The 19715-nt window shown below is 41.0% G+C and overlaps 1 protein-coding gene across 1 annotated transcript; it reads right to left on the bottom strand.

The window, feature by feature from the left end:
• Nucleotides 1–13376: 13376 nt before the first annotated feature.
• LOC136548305 (receptor kinase-like protein Xa21) lies at nt 13377–17329 on the bottom strand. Its single transcript, XM_066539882.1, has 4 exons — nt 16720–17329; nt 14842–15038; nt 13665–13782; nt 13377–13420 (listed from the first exon to the last, which is right to left on the bottom strand). Exons 1-4 carry the CDS (start codon nt 17327–17329, stop codon nt 13377–13379), a joined length of 969 nt encoding a protein of 322 aa, XP_066395979.1.
• Nucleotides 17330–19715: the final 2386 nt, after the last annotated feature.

The raw sequence follows: 19715 nt of genomic DNA on the forward strand, positions 1-19715 counted from the left end.
AAAAAATAAGTGAGCAATTCAAGTCTATTTAATAGTTGCATTGCTTTCCTGCAGCCATCGGGTCTCATTTTCTTTGGTGAATTTCAGGAAAAGTTCTGGTGTTTCGTCGTCCTGGATCACAGAGCGCTTTGATTACTTGGACCCACAAGCTGAGGAGGCTCAGATCGACAGGTTCGCTAGAGTTTGGCTTTGGCACTTCCTTGGTGCTTTCCTCTTCCTAGATGCCTCGGGCAACACCATCAGCTGGATCTTCCTTGACATACTACGCCAGCCATGGGAGAACATAGCGGCGTACAGCTGGGGCAGTGCAGTCCTGACATGGACGTACCGACAGCTATGCGTTGCCTGCCATCGCACCTCAGGGTATGCGAACCTTGGGGCTTGCTCCTACCTACTCTAGGTTTGGTGTTGGGAACAATGGCCCGTTGGGAGGCCCCTTGCTACTGGTTTACCGGTAAGTACTTCGGTTCACCATATTCTTCGAGGCAGTTACATATGATAAAATTATTAACGGCTAATTCATTATCGTGTTCAATGCAGTAATGGAACGGGCAGGATACACTCCCTACAGCTCTGTATATCTGGACGAAAGCAGAGTTAGTTAGAGGGAATGCGAGGCGTAAGTACAAGGAGTACACAGACGGTTTCGACGTCCTAACATAGCACCATGTCACGCTCTCTTTACTATCATACATGTGTCTTGTTCGATGTACACTATATCACAACCTAACTCAATTATGAAATGTTCAGGTGCATTGGTGTCCTTGGGATGCTCCGGAGCTCGAGTACTATCTGAGTCCTATCACTAGGGATGAGTCACACGAGTATCGCTGCAACGTCCCTCTTATTTTCTTCCACGTGGTCGAGATTCACTTGCCCATCAGGGTCTGCAGACAGTTTGGAAGAATGACAGGCTGCCCACCACCGCTTTACTCCATCAACCAAGAATTGCACGGGTGCGTTATCGATTAATAACAAAGCTACAATTCAGAGGCGTGTGTGGTACAACTAACATCGTTTTGTTGCAGGTATGACCGCAGGAAGAGGTACAAGACCAAGGATTGACGCATGACACACAACGCGTACATCCAGTTGTGGCAGACTAGGGAACGGTTGTCGGTCCATGCAGGTCCCCCACACGACCAGCACACCTTCGACGAGTACCTGCGGTGGCTTCACAGGTCTAAGAGGACACATATCAAGCCCTCGTACACTGAGGAGGCGATTAACAAGGACTCAGAGGAAGATGTGATTGAAGATGTGTACGACGTTGCCACTAGGGCCGACACATAGCTACAGAGAGCTCCGCTTCAAAGATACGTGGTAAGATACTCGAATGGTACAATTTGTTATCCATTTGGTATTAAGTATGTGTACTAAAACTGTCCAACCGTATTTCTGTACCTAGGTGACATAATTGTCAAGGATGTCCAACGAAGCAGCGTTTAGGCTTCATGAGTCTAGAGGGCAGGGGCCAGGCATTCTCGAGGCTTTTGTGGAGGTAAACATAACCTTATCTGTTCTGAAAATGTTTCTTTAGTGCATATGCGTTTGGGAAATGCACTAACTTTAACGTCTATTTATACAGAAGGTGAAGCAGAGCTGCAGAAAGCTAGCTCAGAAGCTGAGCTGCATGGACACTCCATGGGTGGAACCGGCAGTCCCGGTGCGGTCGGGTGGCACCTCTTCTGGCTCTTTGATGACACCAGCCAACTCTTCTCAGCTGGTGACATGTGCCACTTCCGCAGTGCGTACACCACCACATCATAGCACTAGGAAGGACCCTGCAAGCGAGGACGATGATGACGACGACCACGACGATGACCCCTCGGGCTTCCGCAGACAGCACCACCAGTGGGACCCTTGACCGCAGGACGAGATCGGCATGTCTCAGCTTGGTGGTGCCCTGTTTGGTACCCAAGGAGCCTCATAGGTAGTAACAAAGGTAGCTTCTTTAAATACGTAGGCTCCATGAACTAACGATCATAAATATTATAAGTAATCGTGCATATCATATACTTGCATGGTATGAGCCGTATGCACCGGCAACGCGACCACACCGACGTTGGCTACACTCCCAATGTGTTGTCAACAAATCCGAAGAGACAGAGGCGTCCGAGAGATCCTTACACTCCTGGGTCTTAGTTTGTTAGGTCGAACGAATATTATCGTCCGAAACTTGCAGGCTTAGTTGGTTATGTTATGTCGAACTTATGTCGAACTAATGAAAATGTTATGTGGCAGCTTGTCAACTTGCGCACGGACTTCATTTATTTGCTTCATATTCGTTTCAATGCGTCGTGGCAGCACTGCCGGCGAGATTAACTAGCAACTAGTTCAGGAACCATTAGTCCCGGCGTATCTCGTCGCCGGTGGCCGGCGTCTTGACCCTGATCCTCCCGAGCTTGGTCATCGCCGCCACGAAATCGCCGAAGAAGGCACCTTGGTTAGACGCGTAGTAGTCGACCGTGCTGCGCGACCTCATGTTGGACTAGAGCGCCTAGTCGGAGCCCACCGGCGAGGGGTCGAGGAAGCCGGGGTCCATGGTCGCATCGCTACCGATCCTCACCGACAGCAGCCGATCTTCTGTCTATGTCCAGGTCCTGTCGCGCCATGCGCCGTGGCACGTCAGTGCCACGCCAAGATCGGTGGCGCGGCAGACCCTACCACATCACCGGTCAGCAGCCCCGGTCATCGCCACGTCATCCTGCTGCCGCGCCACCATGCATGGCGCGGCACAGGCGTTTCGCCGCGCCATGGCAATAGGCGCGGCCAAAAGTGTTAGTTTTGAAAAAAAGTGTTAGATTTAAAATTAATTTACAAAAAGCGTTAAAAAAATCTCCATACATGAGTGGAGTAGTTATAGATCTAGACCTAGATTTTCATTATCTAGATCTAGATGGTGAATTTCTTTATTAAATTAGATTAATTAATTATTCATAACTATATGTTAAATTATGCTTTACTGATTATAATATGACAGGGAACATTTGAATTTTTAAAAATATTTTTTATATATGGTTTATGTTACTAAGCCACCACTGAAAATGAATTAATAGATACGACTGTTTTACATAAACCGTCTATGTTAAACATTCACACATTTATATTGGTGATAGCTTAAGCAACTTATAATCAACCTATGTTTATGTTCTTGTTTATTAAATATTAATAGTGGAAAAACCAAAACTCTTGTCATGGGCATGTGAACTTAACACTACCGATCCAATCAGCCAGGCCCCAAATGATGTTACTATATCTTGACAAATAAAATAACTAAATTAGGTTCCATTATACAGCTTACAATTTTCAATAATAAGAACTACATAAAATAGGTATTTAACCACCTTCTCAACCATTCATTGAACTACTAGTCAAGAAAGTACACTATTATCTTAATTGAAAAGTTAGATCAGAATGAAAATTGAGAAGTCATGTCGATACCAACAGGAAGGACTAACTGGCCAACTAGTGGCAGCTAGGAGGAACTCGTCATGGCAAGTGTCGCCTCCTCGTTGTCATCGTGCCGTATGCATTGGCCGTTGAGTGTCAGTGGATGCCAATGCCGGGTCCAATAATGAATTATCACGTGGAAGACGAGTAGTCATAGTGAACTCGAGAGTTAGAACATCGCAATGTAGATAATTGGTGAATGTTTGCACATTGATTCTAGTAAGCTGCATAAAGAACTAAAAAAATGTAACTGACACTTAGACTAACTGGGCTCAAATTAGTTAAGCTTAGTCACTAATTACTGAGAGCATCTCCAAGAGTCCTCAAAATACTCTCCTAATCTAGGATTTTTAGTAAGATTGGAAAAAATCAATCTCTAACCTCTCCTAATCCCACTTCCCCATGTCTTAGCATTTGGGAAAACCGAGCTGTTTGCGCGTAAAGATACGCGCGCGGTCGCGTCCGCGTATCCGCCCCGCACCCTGGGCGTCCAGTATCGACTGCACGCTCCTCGCCGCAGAGGCTTATCGCCGGCGTCCGGACACACCGCTACTCGCCACGCATGCTCCAACATAAAGCCACGTGAGCTCCCCGGCCCCCACGGACGCATCCACTACGGAATCAACCGGAGCTCAGACACCACCAATCCAGCGTTCACGAGCACCCACAGCCACGCGCCCCATCGTGCTCGTGCCGCTGCACAGCAATTGGATGACGCGGCCCTGTGCCTTTTAAAGCTTGCCAGACGGCCGGCGATATTTGTCCTGTTCACTTGGCTGGCTGATTTGTTGTTTGAGAAAAATAATGTTCGTTGGCTGAAAAAGTACGGCTTATAAGTCAAGCGAACATGGCAGTTGATGGCGCGGCGGCCGGTGATGAGCTCGACTGCTCGAGCAGCACAGCATCCTTGCCACGGTCCTGGTGCCGGCCGGCGAGTCAGCGCCCGTCGGCTCCGACATCGCGCCCCTCGCCGAGTCCGAGGAGCAGTCGAACCGCAGCGACGCACACGATGCTTTTTTTGGTACCTTTAGATGACGCCATTTACGAAAATGCCACTGGGTTTGTTTTTTTATTTTTTAGGAGTGCTTTTTTTAGAAAACTATTAGAGAAACCCATCTTTGATGCTTCCAATATCGTTTTGGGACTTGGAAAACTCAATGATTTTAGGAAGAATTTTTTAGGTACTGTTGGAGATGCTCAGATTAGGAGGGCCCCTAATTTTTAGGGCCTGCCCTGGCCACGCCACTTATGCTGCCCAATATACAATCCTACAAGCAGTGATGATTGGACTGGGCGACGACACGTCCCACCCCAATCGCCTTTGCTGCTTGCGCCCCCTAATGTGCATATTGTCTAAGAGTAGCTCCAAGAGATCATTTAAAATTAGATTCCAAATTCTAAAATCTATGATTTAGCCATTTTTAGATAAAATATCTACAAAAATAGAGTAATAGAATAAGATTTCTAAATTTCTCATTCTCTATTCTTAAAACTACCAAGTTATGTTCGTTTTCCTCAGGATGAGTCGCTTGTCAATTACTTCGTGAGTTCGATGGGGGAAATGATCTGGCACCCATTTTATGAGATTGATTTCCCCTCAGCTCCAAAGCTCTGTTCGAGAGGGCTCTTGCCAGTCATCTTGAGGAGCATTACGCCGTAGCTGTAGACATCACCTCTTGTTGATGGTTTACTCCCATATCCATATTATGAATAACACAGGTTTAGGGTTGAAATATAAACACAATGATGAGTAGTACTGGTTGCAATATGCACAATATATAGTAAATACTTTTCTTTGCATGAGTATTAGAAGTATAGAGGAATAATGTACTACCAGGTGGAATATATCCAATGGAGCCCTTGATTCCATGAATACTGGAAATTGATTGTTGTTCTGGTTGCACTGGAGCTAACAACCGGGCTAAACCAAAGTCACTAACTTTTGCAGTCATGTCTCCATCCAGCAGCACATTGCTGGGTTTGATGTCACAGTGCACAACCTGCCCCCCACAGTCATTTTGCATGTACTCCAGCGCGCTGGCAGCATCAATGACTTGCCTCTGTTCGCTTATCTTATAATCCATCTTTTTCAGCTTATTTTTTTTAGCCAGAACAGTGTTTCTCTCTCACAACAAATCAGCCGGAACAGTGTTTTGGCTTGTTTTTTCAGCGAAGCGAACGGGATGTTGAGCACCTCTTCAGCATTGAGCCCGGTCCCATCTTGGTGGCGTTTATGGCGGTGGATCCAGTCCTCCAGGCTTCCAATGCTCATTAGCACATAGACCACAGCATGGAAGTCATTGCTAGCAAAATCAGCACTTGCGCAAACCGTGACCAGCTTTATGAGGTTGCGGTGCCTGACATTTCTGAGAGTCTCACACTCTGCAACCTAGCTCTTCGGTGCTCCCACCTTGGATTGGTCTACCACTTTGACCTCCACTGGTGTTTCATCATGTAGTGTAGCTTTGTAGACCAAACCAAAGCTACCAAACCCAATGAGGTTTGCTTGGTCAAAGTTGTTGGTCACACGACATAGCTCTTTGTATGAAATAAGTGGGTGATTATTTGCTCTGATGTTAATACCGCCACTTGTCGGTTGTATCTTTGCATTTGCTGAAAATCTCTTGGACCAACTCAACGTAACAAGAATCATCAACACAAGGATGGAAAATGTAGCTACTGATGCAGCAACAACCGCAGTCACTATGTGCTTCTTTCGACTTTGTGAGGAATATTGAGAACTGTAGCATGCTAAACTTGAGTAGCACAGCTTTGGGGTTCCGTAAGAGTCTGTCTAGCCAACAACCATGTGTTTCAACAAAAGGTAGCACATGGTTGTTTGCTAGCTACAAAACACACAATTTGTAACAGAGCAAAAACCATGTGTTTTAGCACAAGCTAGCACATGGTTGTTGGTTGCTTGCATAACACATGATTTTCAAGAGAGAAGAAAACATGTGTTTTAGCACAAGCTAGCACATGTTTGGAAAGCACAACAGCACTTACGTATATTGTTGATTTACAGCAGTGAACTAACATAAAAAAAATTGGACCACCCCATGTATTAACAATTTGCTTGCTGTACACTGCCATAGTTCGTATTTATCCAGAACATCCAATTATCAAGCAAGAGAACATGGTTATAACTGCCATATGAAATAACTAACTGCAGACAACCTTCCACAAAATTCCTTGAAAAAGTTTGGAAAGCACAACAGCACTTACGTATATTGTGAAGACAATCACTATGACCATAACTGAAACTCCCCAATGATCAGGAAAGTCATTGATAAGATGTCTGGCCACAAATATACAGAAGACCACCACTGGTGCAAGGATGAGGAATATGGTGAGAAACAAGGATCTCACATCAGGTCCAAATATGAATCGGCCTTGCAAGAAAAATTCCTGAAAAGAATATCAGCAAACTCAATTGCGAAACATATGTATAAAAAAACATCATGTAACATTTGAAGGCGTTGAGTTAGAACATTTCATCCATCAGATACCAAACAACAAAAATATCCCCTCAACACTTCAGCTGTAAAATCTACCATTGGAAAATGAACATATAATACAAGAAAGATACTAGAAGGATATTGTATAAAGTAAAGAATTATAATGAACTAAAGAAGCATCAGAACATGTCATAGTGTAAATTAGGATTCTGTTCACAGGGAGGAAGTGCTGGGCAGGCTAACAGGCCCCATACAATGCTTTCTGGAACTTAGCCAGGTAACTTCTCTAATTAATTGTAAACTTGAAGCCGATTTGCTATCCAAAAGCCAAGGGATACTGACCACTGGTAGGGAAGAAGGTGTGCCTAACTACCAGAAAGAAATTCAAATTGCAGATGCTTCACAAGAATTGCATGAGTAAACACATGGCCAGTGAGCAGCTGACAATCAATGTTAAGTCTCAGACAATGAAACACAATACTGCCTGCCTAGGAACGTACTCGTTGACCACCTCAAAAGAAGCCTCAATAGCTCGTAAACAGAATCCACAGGCTATAATCTGAGAAAGAGGACAGGTACATATCATTGATTGAGGATGTTGGCTTGCACCCAATTGGACAATCTAGAGTAGCAGAATGGGTGGGGAAACAGGAAAGAAAAGGGATGGACGAAAGGAGGTTCTGCCCGATAAAAGAAGTTTCCCATCACAGCTTATTCAACAGATGGTGAGCTCAGGTACATACGTCAGGTTATAACTCGGCCTGCTGAAATTATGCTCAAGGGCCAGCAAAGCTGATTCCATCTAGTAAGTTAAGTTTCAAATAGTGAACAGATGGTGATTCCACCATAGGTGAATAAGAAGTATCCCTCAATGAACAGGTGGTGATTCCCCACAGATGAATAAAAAGTATTCCAGTTCCCCTAAATGGACAAAAGGGTTTTTTGAATGAAAAGTATCCCTACTCTCCGTAAACATCTAAAAGGGCATTTCTATAAATTAGACCAACATCATCAGTACCCCAATGATTTTCCCCAAAATGGTAGGTATGCACATCACCAACCTAAGTATTTTCTTATTCTGCTCAATGCCTCAAAGCCATATTTCCCCACCAAACGCCAAAACCTAATCGACATGCCACAAAGAGATAAACCATCTGTACCTGATAAACTAAGTGTAGTGTCCAATGAAAAGGAAGCCTTTGCTCCACCTAGTTTCAATCCATGTTTTATAATTCATTCCATAACTGTTCAGAAGTTACATCAATTAAAGTAATCTTTCATCACAAGAGTTAGTATGTCCTGCCCAGACTGATCAGTACACTACAAGTATGAAAGGCAGCTGTTGTACTGGATGTCGTCAGCGTAATGTTCAAATTAAATAAAGCATGTGCTTTTCCTAGTTTCGATCCACATTTCATGATTCATTCCAGATCAGTGTAAAAACTGGTGAATTTTGCCATTATGCAATCTACTATGGCCACACAATTTGATCAACAGAAGAAAATACAAAATCATGTTCTTATGCATATTCCCATTATGATACCCAATAGGCCAATACAAATGAAGTAAAAACCGTTTCTTGTCTTCTATGATGCCCGAGATAACAAAAGCATGCCCAAGCTTGAAGCGAAGCTACAAGGAAAAGGAAACAGATGGATAGGTCTTGGTGTCTATAAAAGCAAACAGGACTCCCGTAAGAGAGAAATAGAAACTAGATTCCAAGCTGGCACAACAACTAAGGCACAGAAAGTTGAAACATCTCCATGCTTGGTACTATCCAGTGACAAATGCTACCAGCAAACCTTTTGTTTAATTTGGACAGTGGGCAAACATTTATATTCACATATTCGTTCAGCAAGTCAACAAATATCTATAGATGGCAAACAAAAACAGAACAGAGAACCCAAAATGTGGGGGCAAATAACCGATTCAACCACAGAGGCAAGCTTTCTGAACATATGTTTTTCCTGCTTAATCAAATGTAAAAAGGAAAACAAAATAGTGCCAAAGTTATATATAAAGACTGAATATTGCACATGTTAAACACCATAATTGCAGTATTTTAAGTGTGCAATTTATTACTTATAAATGTGCAATCAAGAAATGGATACTAAACACAACTTTCTTGTATAGTGTATGCGTATATGCAACACACAATTAAAAGATGTGAGCTCCTACTATTCCACTACAACAGCCACAAGACAACCCAGCTATCCAAAACTACAGGAGGATGAGGCTATACACAAGCAGTACAGGGTAAAACAAAAATGCTTCATCAATGTCATTGTTAGTGGAGGGACCGAGCTCAATTAGGCATGATGGCAACTGCAGCTTAAGCAAAGAATGTGCATCAATTATGATTTAGAGGCAAGCAAACCATGGTAACACTAACACACCTGTGCCTCCTCCACACACATACACACAAACACACAAGCAAATAAACAAACAAAGTACAACTTAAAAGCACTCAACTAGTCTACGTTTACCGGCTCCATAACCAGCATTCCACAAAGAAAGCTTCACAAAGTACAAAGTACAATCCGGAGCCACCTCCGATGAAACTAAAAAAAGGATTCACGGAAGTGAGTCTGTGATCGTATCACAAGATGGTTTCGATCTCAGCTAATCAGTAACAAATTCAGAAACTAGGAAGAATATACAGTAACTCCAATCTTATTCAGACTATGGTTCATAGTAACATGCAGAACATGGTAACATATAGGGTACACATTCACACTTAACTAAAAATTCAGAAATTAACAGAATCCTTTTTGGTTCTTCAAAGTTTGCAACTGAATTCTTCTCCTTTTGGTATATCTCTATGCTTCAAATTTAGTATTACAGAACTTCTACAGAAAAAAGGAGGAGCTTAGCTTCTGAGGTCTTTATTTGCACAAATTACAATAAAACATAATCACAAAAATGTGGTGTGTGCTAGCACAAATATATGAAATGTGTCGCCATAAATCATAATTGACAAAGATGTGTGTCCTAGCACAAATCACAATAAACAAAGGACAAGGTGTGTTAGCACAAATCACAACAAACAATTTTTTCTATGAAAGGACAAGGACAAAAATTTAGTGTGTGCTAGCACAAATCACAATAAACAAAGGACAAGGTGTGTTAACACAAATCACAAGAAACAAATTTTCTTCTATGGAAGGACAAAGAATTTTTTTTTGGTGTGGGCTGACAAAAATCACAATAAACAAAGGAAAAGTTATGTTAGCACAAATCACAAGAAACATTTTTTTATATGAAAGGACAAGGACAAAAATGTGCTTTGTGCTGGCACAAATCACAATAAACAAAGGAAAAGTTTGGGGGACTATGGTTGGAGTTATTGAAAGTCCTACAATGAAAAGAACTACAATTGCATATACTGAGAACTAAAATTGCAGTACCCAATAGCCGCAATTTACATTGTTGGTGATTGCAATTATGTAACTAAATTTTTAGTTTGTTTGGTTTTCATCAACAACAGGTATTAATAGTGACAAAGCACTTTAATATGCAGTAGTATATTGTGGATGCATCTTATTTCTACAGTACTACACCAAAATAACTGGAAAGTAGCTTGATCATATTTTCCAAGATGTGACGTTTTGTGAACTCTGATTGAACAAGGAAATCATGTAACACAGAACAACTCAAATTAAATCAGCAACGCTTAAAAAGATTGGTTTAACGACATCCCTAACAGGTTCCAAGTCTTCCTGAGGTAGGCAGGCACCAAGTGCTGCAACAAGCCACTCAACATAGTTGCGGCATGCTAGCATTATAGCCACCCAAGCATAACTGTAGCAGCGGTGCTTAAAAAACTAAAATTTAACATCCTACTACCAGGTTAAGTCTTCCTGGGGCGAGGCAAGCACCAAGTGCCGCAACAAGTTCATGGAGCGTTTACCGCCACCTGACACAACTACCAGGGTTCAGACCCAACCATCCACCAAAAAGTTAAACCACGAAAGATTCCCCTGCTCAGCAGAACAACATCGAGTTACTCACTTTCTCATGTAGACGGGATAGCTCCTGGATGGGGACGATGCTCGCTGAAGTGTGCCGGTCATGGCTGGAGGACGTCTCCAACATCTCATCAAACTTTATGAACTGGCCAACCTAAGCAGCAGCGAGATGTGCATAGCAGATGCGAGCAACTGTAGGCAGGCAAAACAAGGAAATCACTTCCAGCAGATCTGATACACAAAAGCTCCTGGAGGTGATAAGAGTTTGAAATAGAGAGAAAAAAGGTGCCCAGGTAAACTTACCAACTGATATGGTTGTTGTGCTCCTTTGGTACCTAAAATAAAGTCCTAGGAAATCGCTTGTGAGCAGGAAAGTTTCATAACAAGACAAAGGTTAGCAAAAGTTTTTTCGAGTCTCTGCTTGCTATACTTACACATATGAGAGCGAATGTACCAGCTCCTGTAGGTCATCAGGTTTGTCATCATGCAGGAAGTGATGACATAGGCTTCAAATAATACATACATATCTCAAGCATTGCTGGTACAATACATTATTGAAACTTGAGTTGCCACTTGAAGAAGAGTCCTACAGTATGAAAATTTAAAACAACAAATTTAAAAAATCATAAATCATTACTAACAAACAATTGGAAGGAAAAGCAAGCTCACACTACTGTTAGAGATAAAAAAATATCAGCTCCGCAGGGTGGGGAGATTAGGGTTAGGGTTACTGAAAGTGCTACAATGAAAAGACTGGCATGACAACTCCATGCTCCATACAGAAATAACATAAACAATGCATCACTGCCCTCTACTAAACTAATCATAATTGTCGGCTCAGCACTTCTCATTACAATACCCAGTAACAATAATACAAACATATCCATGCATACGAGTGCACATACACCATTGACAGGCACAATCAATAATACCAAATGTATGGACTAGATATACAGTGTCTTCCATTAAGTTGAACAGTATAGAAGTAATAAGTAAGCTCATAAAGAAGATGTACAAAAATAAAAGAGAAAATTATTGTACAGATATTTCATATTTGACATTAGGCATGTGAACTAGCATATGATATATTGATATAAGCTTATACTAGTAGTTCTTACATATTAAGTCCATACTATGATTAAGTCCATACACAAGTCATTTGCTGACTGTCAAAAAGATGGCAGGTGCAGAAACAAAAGAAAATGGTCACATTTCTCACTCAATAGTAAGCCTAAATTAAAAAAATGTCCACGCCCAGATTAAAGAACCTACAATTCTACTACAGGGAAAGGCATGCCACATAAACTCAAAAAGGCTATTGCGCAACAATGCCAAGAGGGAAAAAACATGTTGAGTCAAAGCTATCAATTCAGTATTACCAAACCATGTTATGTGCACCAACATACAAAAGGACAAAAATTAGAAACAAATGCAGTACACTTACATCACAGTTATAATCAGTTCCAGAGCAAGAGATGGAGCGATAGAGATCAGAATCAACACTTGGAAACTGCGAGCACTGAACATCTTCAACATCCTGGCCTTCTAAATCATAAGAGCTCAATATCTCAACAAAACTAGGACGCCTCTTCCTAGCCATGTATCAGAAATATCAAAATTCTATCATGACTACAAATAGAGAAAGCTAATGGAAAAAAAACACTAGTAATACAAGCATCACCACAGACATAGTGAACTATTAATTTCGAGTACTAAATAAAAGATAAATACCACATATGCCTTTTAACTATTGAAAAAATAGAATAAACATTTCACAAGCAAAGTAATGATTCAAAGGAAATATAAACTGCTAGAACTAATATGAACAAATACTCTAAACTAATCTAAAAGGATATTCTGTAAAACAGCCCCAAAATAACAACAACAAATATAGATGAATACAGTAATCTGGAACTGCAATAATCTATGCAAGGAACTGCAACAGCCCCAATATATACAATAGCAAACTAATAACAGACCAAACTAATAACAGACCCAAAACAACACAAATTGACTGCAGAGCAAATCCTAAGGCACTAAAATTGCATATGGTTACTAATAGGCAACCCCTGCAAGGAAAAGGGACATATTGCATATCCTCAACACAAAAATTGCGGGGCTGGAAACTTGCAATTTACATCATTGCTGATTGTAATTAACTAAATGTTTTATTTGTTTTGTTTTTATGAATAGGAAAGATTAATAGGAACAGAGCACTACGACTACTATGGATAAGAATAATAAACAAAAAAATCAGTAATATAATGTGGATGCATCTTATTTGTGCAGTAGTGCACCAACACAACTTTAAAGTAGCTGGAGCATATTTTGGAAGCTGTGTGGTTTTCTAAACTCAAAATTGAGTATTATGTATGTGAGAAAATACTCTATTGGTAGTTTCCAGATAACAAAATCAACAAGATTCGAAAATCACCAATGAAGGTGCAGGTCATGGTAAACTAGATTTTATCGAGACATGAAATGTACTCACAATTGCTTAAAATGCAGGCCTCAAAGCAGCCATCTCATAGTTGCAACAACCTGCAGAATGGACATTGCAGGACTTTAGCAAAGATGACAGACACCCAATGTTTAGAAGAATAGATGCAGCTGAAAATTGATGTATACAATCTTACCAAGGGACATTATGTAGTAGTAGTACATTACATCTCAACGGTCTGCAGCTTGAGGATCATCACAAGTAAACTTACAATTTTTCCCAATACATATCATCACAAGTAAGTTCCATTTGATCTTGGACCTAGACGATCAGAGGTTCCCTTACCAGGAATTGTACACCATGACAGAGCAACTTCCATTGTACCAACCAACTTAGATGCATGCCTTGCTTGTTTAGCTACCTTTTCAAGGGGCAACCTAGCATCAACAACAGCTCCAGCTACCTATGAACCAGATAGGCCAATATCAACGTTAATAAATCTAGTATAACTTTCGTTTTTTTTCTCAAACAACATAGGAGAGTTCCCTGTCATTTCATTAAGATATGAGAAAAAATGAGGGAGAGGGCATAGGACCTATTCCCAATACAATCAACTCACACGCCCACACCTAAAAAAACGCTTTAATAGACGGTAAGAACAAAACATGAACCGGCTAGGTTGAAGGATCAGCTGAGAGAATAATTAGATGCTAAGAACAAGAACTGGAAGTAAACATGGTGTAATAGATCTCTTGCTGCCTTTCTAAAAAAACTTCCACACGGGCCTTGTGTCCCTCTCCAAAGCATGGGAGGGCCACCATCATTGAGCCCACATTAGTGGGTTAGGGCATTGGCAAGCTGGAGGCATCGGAGGAGGGGAAGAAAAAGGGGATTGTAGGCAATACCAAAATACAATTGACTATATGTGGGGTCAACATTATCAAATATGTATAAAGTGGTATGGTTTGATTATACAGCAAAATGTAATAACAAGTCAGACAAATAGTGTAATGGCATCGTGACATTTATACTAGCATGATTCCAACAATCCATTGTCTTTTAGGATCACCAACATCTTAACCAATGATGATGCCTATCAGCCTATGATAAAAGACAACACAACAAAATTGATAAAAATCATGTACAGGCAGTACAGCTCATCCCCAAAATAATCAAATATGTATACTTTTTTACATAACAGGAGGGGGTTGCTCCCTGGGTAGATATATTAATAGAAGGAGATATTACTACTGGAAAAAGATAAGCAAATATATTATAGACTTCAACAATACATTTAGAGAAACATGATAGTATAAGGTAGTGGTGATTAATATGAACTAACACCATTTTATTATTGAGTAAAAATATATTTATCTCTGATAGCATGCATCTTTGTAGCAGCATCGTTCATTGACAATCGCTCTGTGGGCAATTGCTTTGAACCAAGGACACCAAGCTGAATAACGCCCGACAAACATTCCCTGGTTCTTGTTATATGTCTTGTATCATTGCTATTGTTTACTCCATCATGCAGCCAGATGTTGGAATCTGCTATCTCCATAATCTTGTCAGGAAGAGCTGCCTCGGCATAATAATGCAAGCTTATCCCATCTCTAAACATATCATCTGTCTGGCTCTTCCCTGTGAACATCTCGATCAAAGTGATGCCAAGACTAAACACATCTCCAGAAGTTGACACCGCAAGCCCTTCTCCATATTCTGCAGTGAAATGAAATATGAGGATACATAGGTATATATATATATATATATATATATATATATATATATATAAGGCTATTCTACAGCTGGCCACAGAATAACTTATTCTATGGCCACCTTAATTTACGATAATGTTTGTACCAATTTACGATAATGACAATATACATTTACGATACATGGGTTGTTATAATTCAAGATGATACTTAACATAATGCTATAGTAAATCACTTATGAGTGAGTTACCATAATCTCGTAAATTAGTATAGTAATTATCGTAACTCAAAGTGGCCACAGAATAACTTATTCTGCGGCCAGCTACAGAGTAGTACGTCTATATATATATATATATGTGTGTGTGTGTGTGTGTGTGTGTGTGTGTGTGTGTGTGTGTGTGTGTGTGTGTGTGTGTGTGTGTGTGTGTGTGTATAAAACTCAAAGACTACTTGATGTGCATCTTACTATTAGCAATTGGATAATCCTATTGGAGCCTCGACATTAGTGCTCACAAGACAATAAGCCATAACTAAAAGTAAATCTGAGATGTTCTCACAAAAATAAAAGACATCAGCCATCAATTCAGTATACTATAGTTACCCGTGGTGACAATATGCATTTGGTATATTGTGCTTTCTAAAAAATTACACTTCTTGACCATTATAAAAACATTCTTTAATGGCCTTTTCTATCTTGTATATTTAAATTACCAACATATGACATTGTGAAAACTAACTTAAAATAACCCACCTGTGTTGTTATTATAAACATTTTAAACTAATTCTGAGTCTAAATCTAATAGCATGCATCTGCTGTTTTAAAAAAAACTATTTTAAAAGTAACCATATATATTTTCCAAGTTATCCACTTATGGTATAAATGCATGATGTGTGTCGCAGACGATGGGTACATGTTTGAGGGAAGCATTGAATGCCAGTTTCTATATCCAACACATAGCGAAAGCTAAGATTCAAACTAAAGGCAAGCATACGAGCAAATGGGAAAGAGCAAAGATAAGCAATTTTGTTGAGCTCTAACCCAATTATCCATGAATTTCTGACTTGTTTTTTAACAATTACTAACCCATGCAGTGGCACATATTGATTAGGTAATAGGGATAGATGCTATTATTTGAAGCATGAAATAAAATAACTTTAGTTACCTGGAGCAATATATCCAATGGAACCTCTTATTCCTATGGTGCTACTGGAATTCACAGGATGTTTGCTTGTTGCTTCATCTAGAACTCTAGCAATGCCAAAATCTCCAACTCGAGCTCTCATGTCCTGATTGAGAAGAATGTTACTTGGCTTGAGATCACAATGGATGATCAATGGCTGGCAACCATTGTGAAGATAGTCCAAAGCATCCACAATGTCCACAACAATATCCAACCTCTATGACAGACTGAGCGCTCCTTGTCTATTTTGGCCTTCTAAATTTGAGTGGATCCATCTATCTAAGCTGCCATTAGCCATGAACTCAAAGACTAGTGCTATGAAGTCTTGACCCTGGTGGTTGACGCTAGAACAACATGTAATGACCTTTAGAAGGCATCGGTGCCTCACTCTTCTTAGTGCCTCACATTCAGCCTAGAAGCTTTTGTAGGATCCTGATTGATGGACATTAAACACCTTTACAACGATGACAATGGCTTGATTTTCTAGTGTGCCCTTTTATACTGTACCATATCTTCCTTTTCCAAGCACATTTGATTCTGAAAATCCATCTGTTCCTTTCAGTATATCATTGTATGGAACTATTGGAAGCTCTACCTCTGCAAACTGTGGTGGCAGATCTTTCTTCGGTGCTGTCTTGGACTTTCTGTAGTGAAATCCAGCCCAAACCAGAAAAAGCAAGATGAGACTTCCTATCGCTAGAATTGCTATTCTAAGAAACTTGGGTGCGCCTTTCCCATTCTTTCTTGCACAAGAGCTTGGGCATTTTGCCAGATGGAGTTGTGGTATCCCCCCGCATAACGCATTGTTACCAACAATTGATAGTCCAGTCAAATTTTTGAAAACTCCTCCTTTTGGCACTTCACCTTGCAAATTGTTGTAGGACAAATCTAGATGAAGCAGTGATGTTGAATAAACTAAAAGCTCTGGGATTGTTCCGGATAAATTGTTGTGGCCAAGATACAACTCCTGTAGGTTGGTAAGGGTAGCCAGGTTGCCTGGGATGCTTCCATCTAGTTTGTTGTCCGTCAAATGAAGTACAGTCAAGCCTGCCATGTTCTTGAACGTAGCAGGTATATTTCCTTGGAACGAGTTGCCATCCATTGAGAGGATTTCCATGACCCTGCACACTACTAGAATCGCGGGATTTGCCTAGTGCCGCAGGCACTAGGCAAAGGCCTAGAAACACTAGGCAAACAGTTTGCCTAGTGTCACACTAGGCAAACAAGGATCGGCAGAGGCGGACTAGGCAAAGAGCACTTTGCCGAGTGTCAAACCTCGGACACTCGGCAAAGTGTTTGCCTAGTTTCAAGGACACCACTCGGCAAAAGTATTCCACTGACGGTGAAAATAGTAACAGACGTTTTGCCTAGTGTGGGAGGTCAGACACTCGGCAAAGTATGCAAGATTTGCCTAGTGCCAGGCGTCCGACACTAGGCAAATATGTCAAGCTTTGCCTAGTGTCAGGCCACCTACACTAGGCAAATATGCCAAGCTTTGCCTAGTGTCAGGCCTCCGACACTAGGCAAACTGGCTACTTTGCCTAGTGTTAGTTTTCTGACACTAGGCAAAGCATGTTCCCAGGTGTGCCACGTGTGGCCCCTTTGCCTAGTGTCAGACCCCTGACACTAGGCAAAGTAACCAGAAGCTGAATTTTTTTTTTGATTATTCCATTTGCGACACAAATATAAATCATATTCAAACACCGCAAATATATCACATGAATCATAAATAAGAACCACATGTTCACATATATCACATGTTCATACCAAAAGTCCAAATGTGCCACAAGTTCATAAGTGCACAACCAAATTTCTTAACAAAGTTCACAACAAGCTGATCACGATGATTGTCAAGGGTGAAGAGGCCCGTGGTTTGATGCTCCAGGTGACCCTTCCACTTGATTCGGCTCAAGCTGTGGTGCCGGCGACGCTCCAATCTGTGAAGCCGACGACCCTTCCACTTGATTCGGCTCAAGCTGTGGTGCCGGCGACGCTCCAATCTGTGAAGCCGGCAACCCTCCAATTTGATTCGATGACATGCCCGATTGATGCTGAAAAAAATGAAAAGGATACCGTCAATAAAAAATTTCGATAGAACCTCCCCTGCACGGAGAGGTTTCCAAACCCTGCAAGAAGACAAACGGCACGATGACCGTCAAGAACATACATATCAATACACCGCCACCAACACCACCACCACCCGAACACCACAACTGCCACCACCACACCACAACAACAACCGCCGTCACCACCAACACCATATTGTATGTTTGAGATTGCATATTTTTTCTAGTGTGCCCTATGTCAGGTTGGAACATAATAAGTAATATATTGGTACTCACAGGAGTAGCTGCTTGAGGAAGTGGCAAGACTAGGCTAGCTGGCATGGTCCACCCCATAGCGGCGCCAAGAGTGGACATGAACCCCACCAGCTCCTCTATCCTCTGTCGTTGGGCCTCCCGCTCTTCCACCGCCCTCGCTTCTATCTCCTCGCGAAGCCTCCTTTCTTCTAGCAGTTGGGCCTACAACATTTGACCCCCAATGTTAAACACTATAAGACATGTGTGGTTTTTTGACATTCTATTTATGTCAAAATATATGGAATTAATGTCACAACTTAAGATTTATGACATCCAGTTGACGAAAATTCGAACATCAAAAAACCAGCATCACAAATTGTGCAGCAATAAACATCAACCTCCAGGGCACTAACATATGGGAAAACAACGTAAAGGATACACCATTTGTAGTTTCATATCACATAAAATAATGGACAAGATCTATTACATTCTAGGGTAATAATGTGGCCATCATATTAAAGAAACAAATCCAGACTCAAATATTTTTTAGAACTAATATATGGTAAAGAAAATTTAGATTATCTCAGAAACATTCACGGCTGATAGTGCAACCATATGCAGAGTTAGTAAACAAAATCGATTAACCAAAACTGTCTTTAATCAGAAAACTTGTGAACTAAGAGGGCTGCTACATCTCAACACACAGTATGAATGAACATTCAAAAAACTTGTGAACTGCATTCAAGACGGCTGCTACATCTCACATAGGAATGAATGAACAATTTTAATTAGCATAGACTTATCAATGATTGCTAAAGTTTTTTTTAAATAATAGCACACAGAAAAGTTAGCTATTCGGTAACACAGTTATTCTATTAGAGAAGCTAGCTATTCACATGCCAATCAAAGTTGCATTCAGGCTTATGCCCCAGTGCCAAATAAATAACTTCAGCAAACATAATATTTTATAGCTGTACTGTTATATACGGCAAGATGGACTTATAGCACATACTGCAATTTAGTACCATATTATTTAAGAAAGCAAGATGACCAATCAACATTACAAAAGGATATTCCAACAAAAATGTGCCATGCCGTCACGGAGATTGGGGAAATCAGGAGCACCTGCTTACTTGGCTGCTTCTCCCATTTGGCAGCTTGAAAGAGCAGCATCAGGCACAGGAACAGCACGCTGCCACGGCC

Source organism: Miscanthus floridulus, chromosome 4 (genome assembly GCF_019320115.1).
Source record: "Miscanthus floridulus cultivar M001 chromosome 4, ASM1932011v1, whole genome shotgun sequence".
NCBI classification, from domain to species: domain Eukaryota; kingdom Viridiplantae; phylum Streptophyta; class Magnoliopsida; order Poales; family Poaceae; genus Miscanthus; species Miscanthus floridulus.

Excerpts from the sequence above, each read along its gene's own strand:
- LOC136548305 (XM_066539882.1), bottom strand. The coding sequence starts at position 17,329 with ATGGAAATCCTCTCAATGGATGGCAACTCGTTCCAAGGAAATATACCT. Across the intron at positions 15,039-16,719 it reads GCTTGGAAAAGGAAGATATG|AATATGGAGAAGGGCTTGCG; the intron begins GTACAGTATAAA and ends ATTTCACTGCAG. Across the intron at positions 13,783-14,841 it reads ACATCTGGCTGCATGATGGA|GTAGCTGGAGCTGTTGTTGA; the intron begins GTAAACAATAGC and ends TCTGGTTCATAG.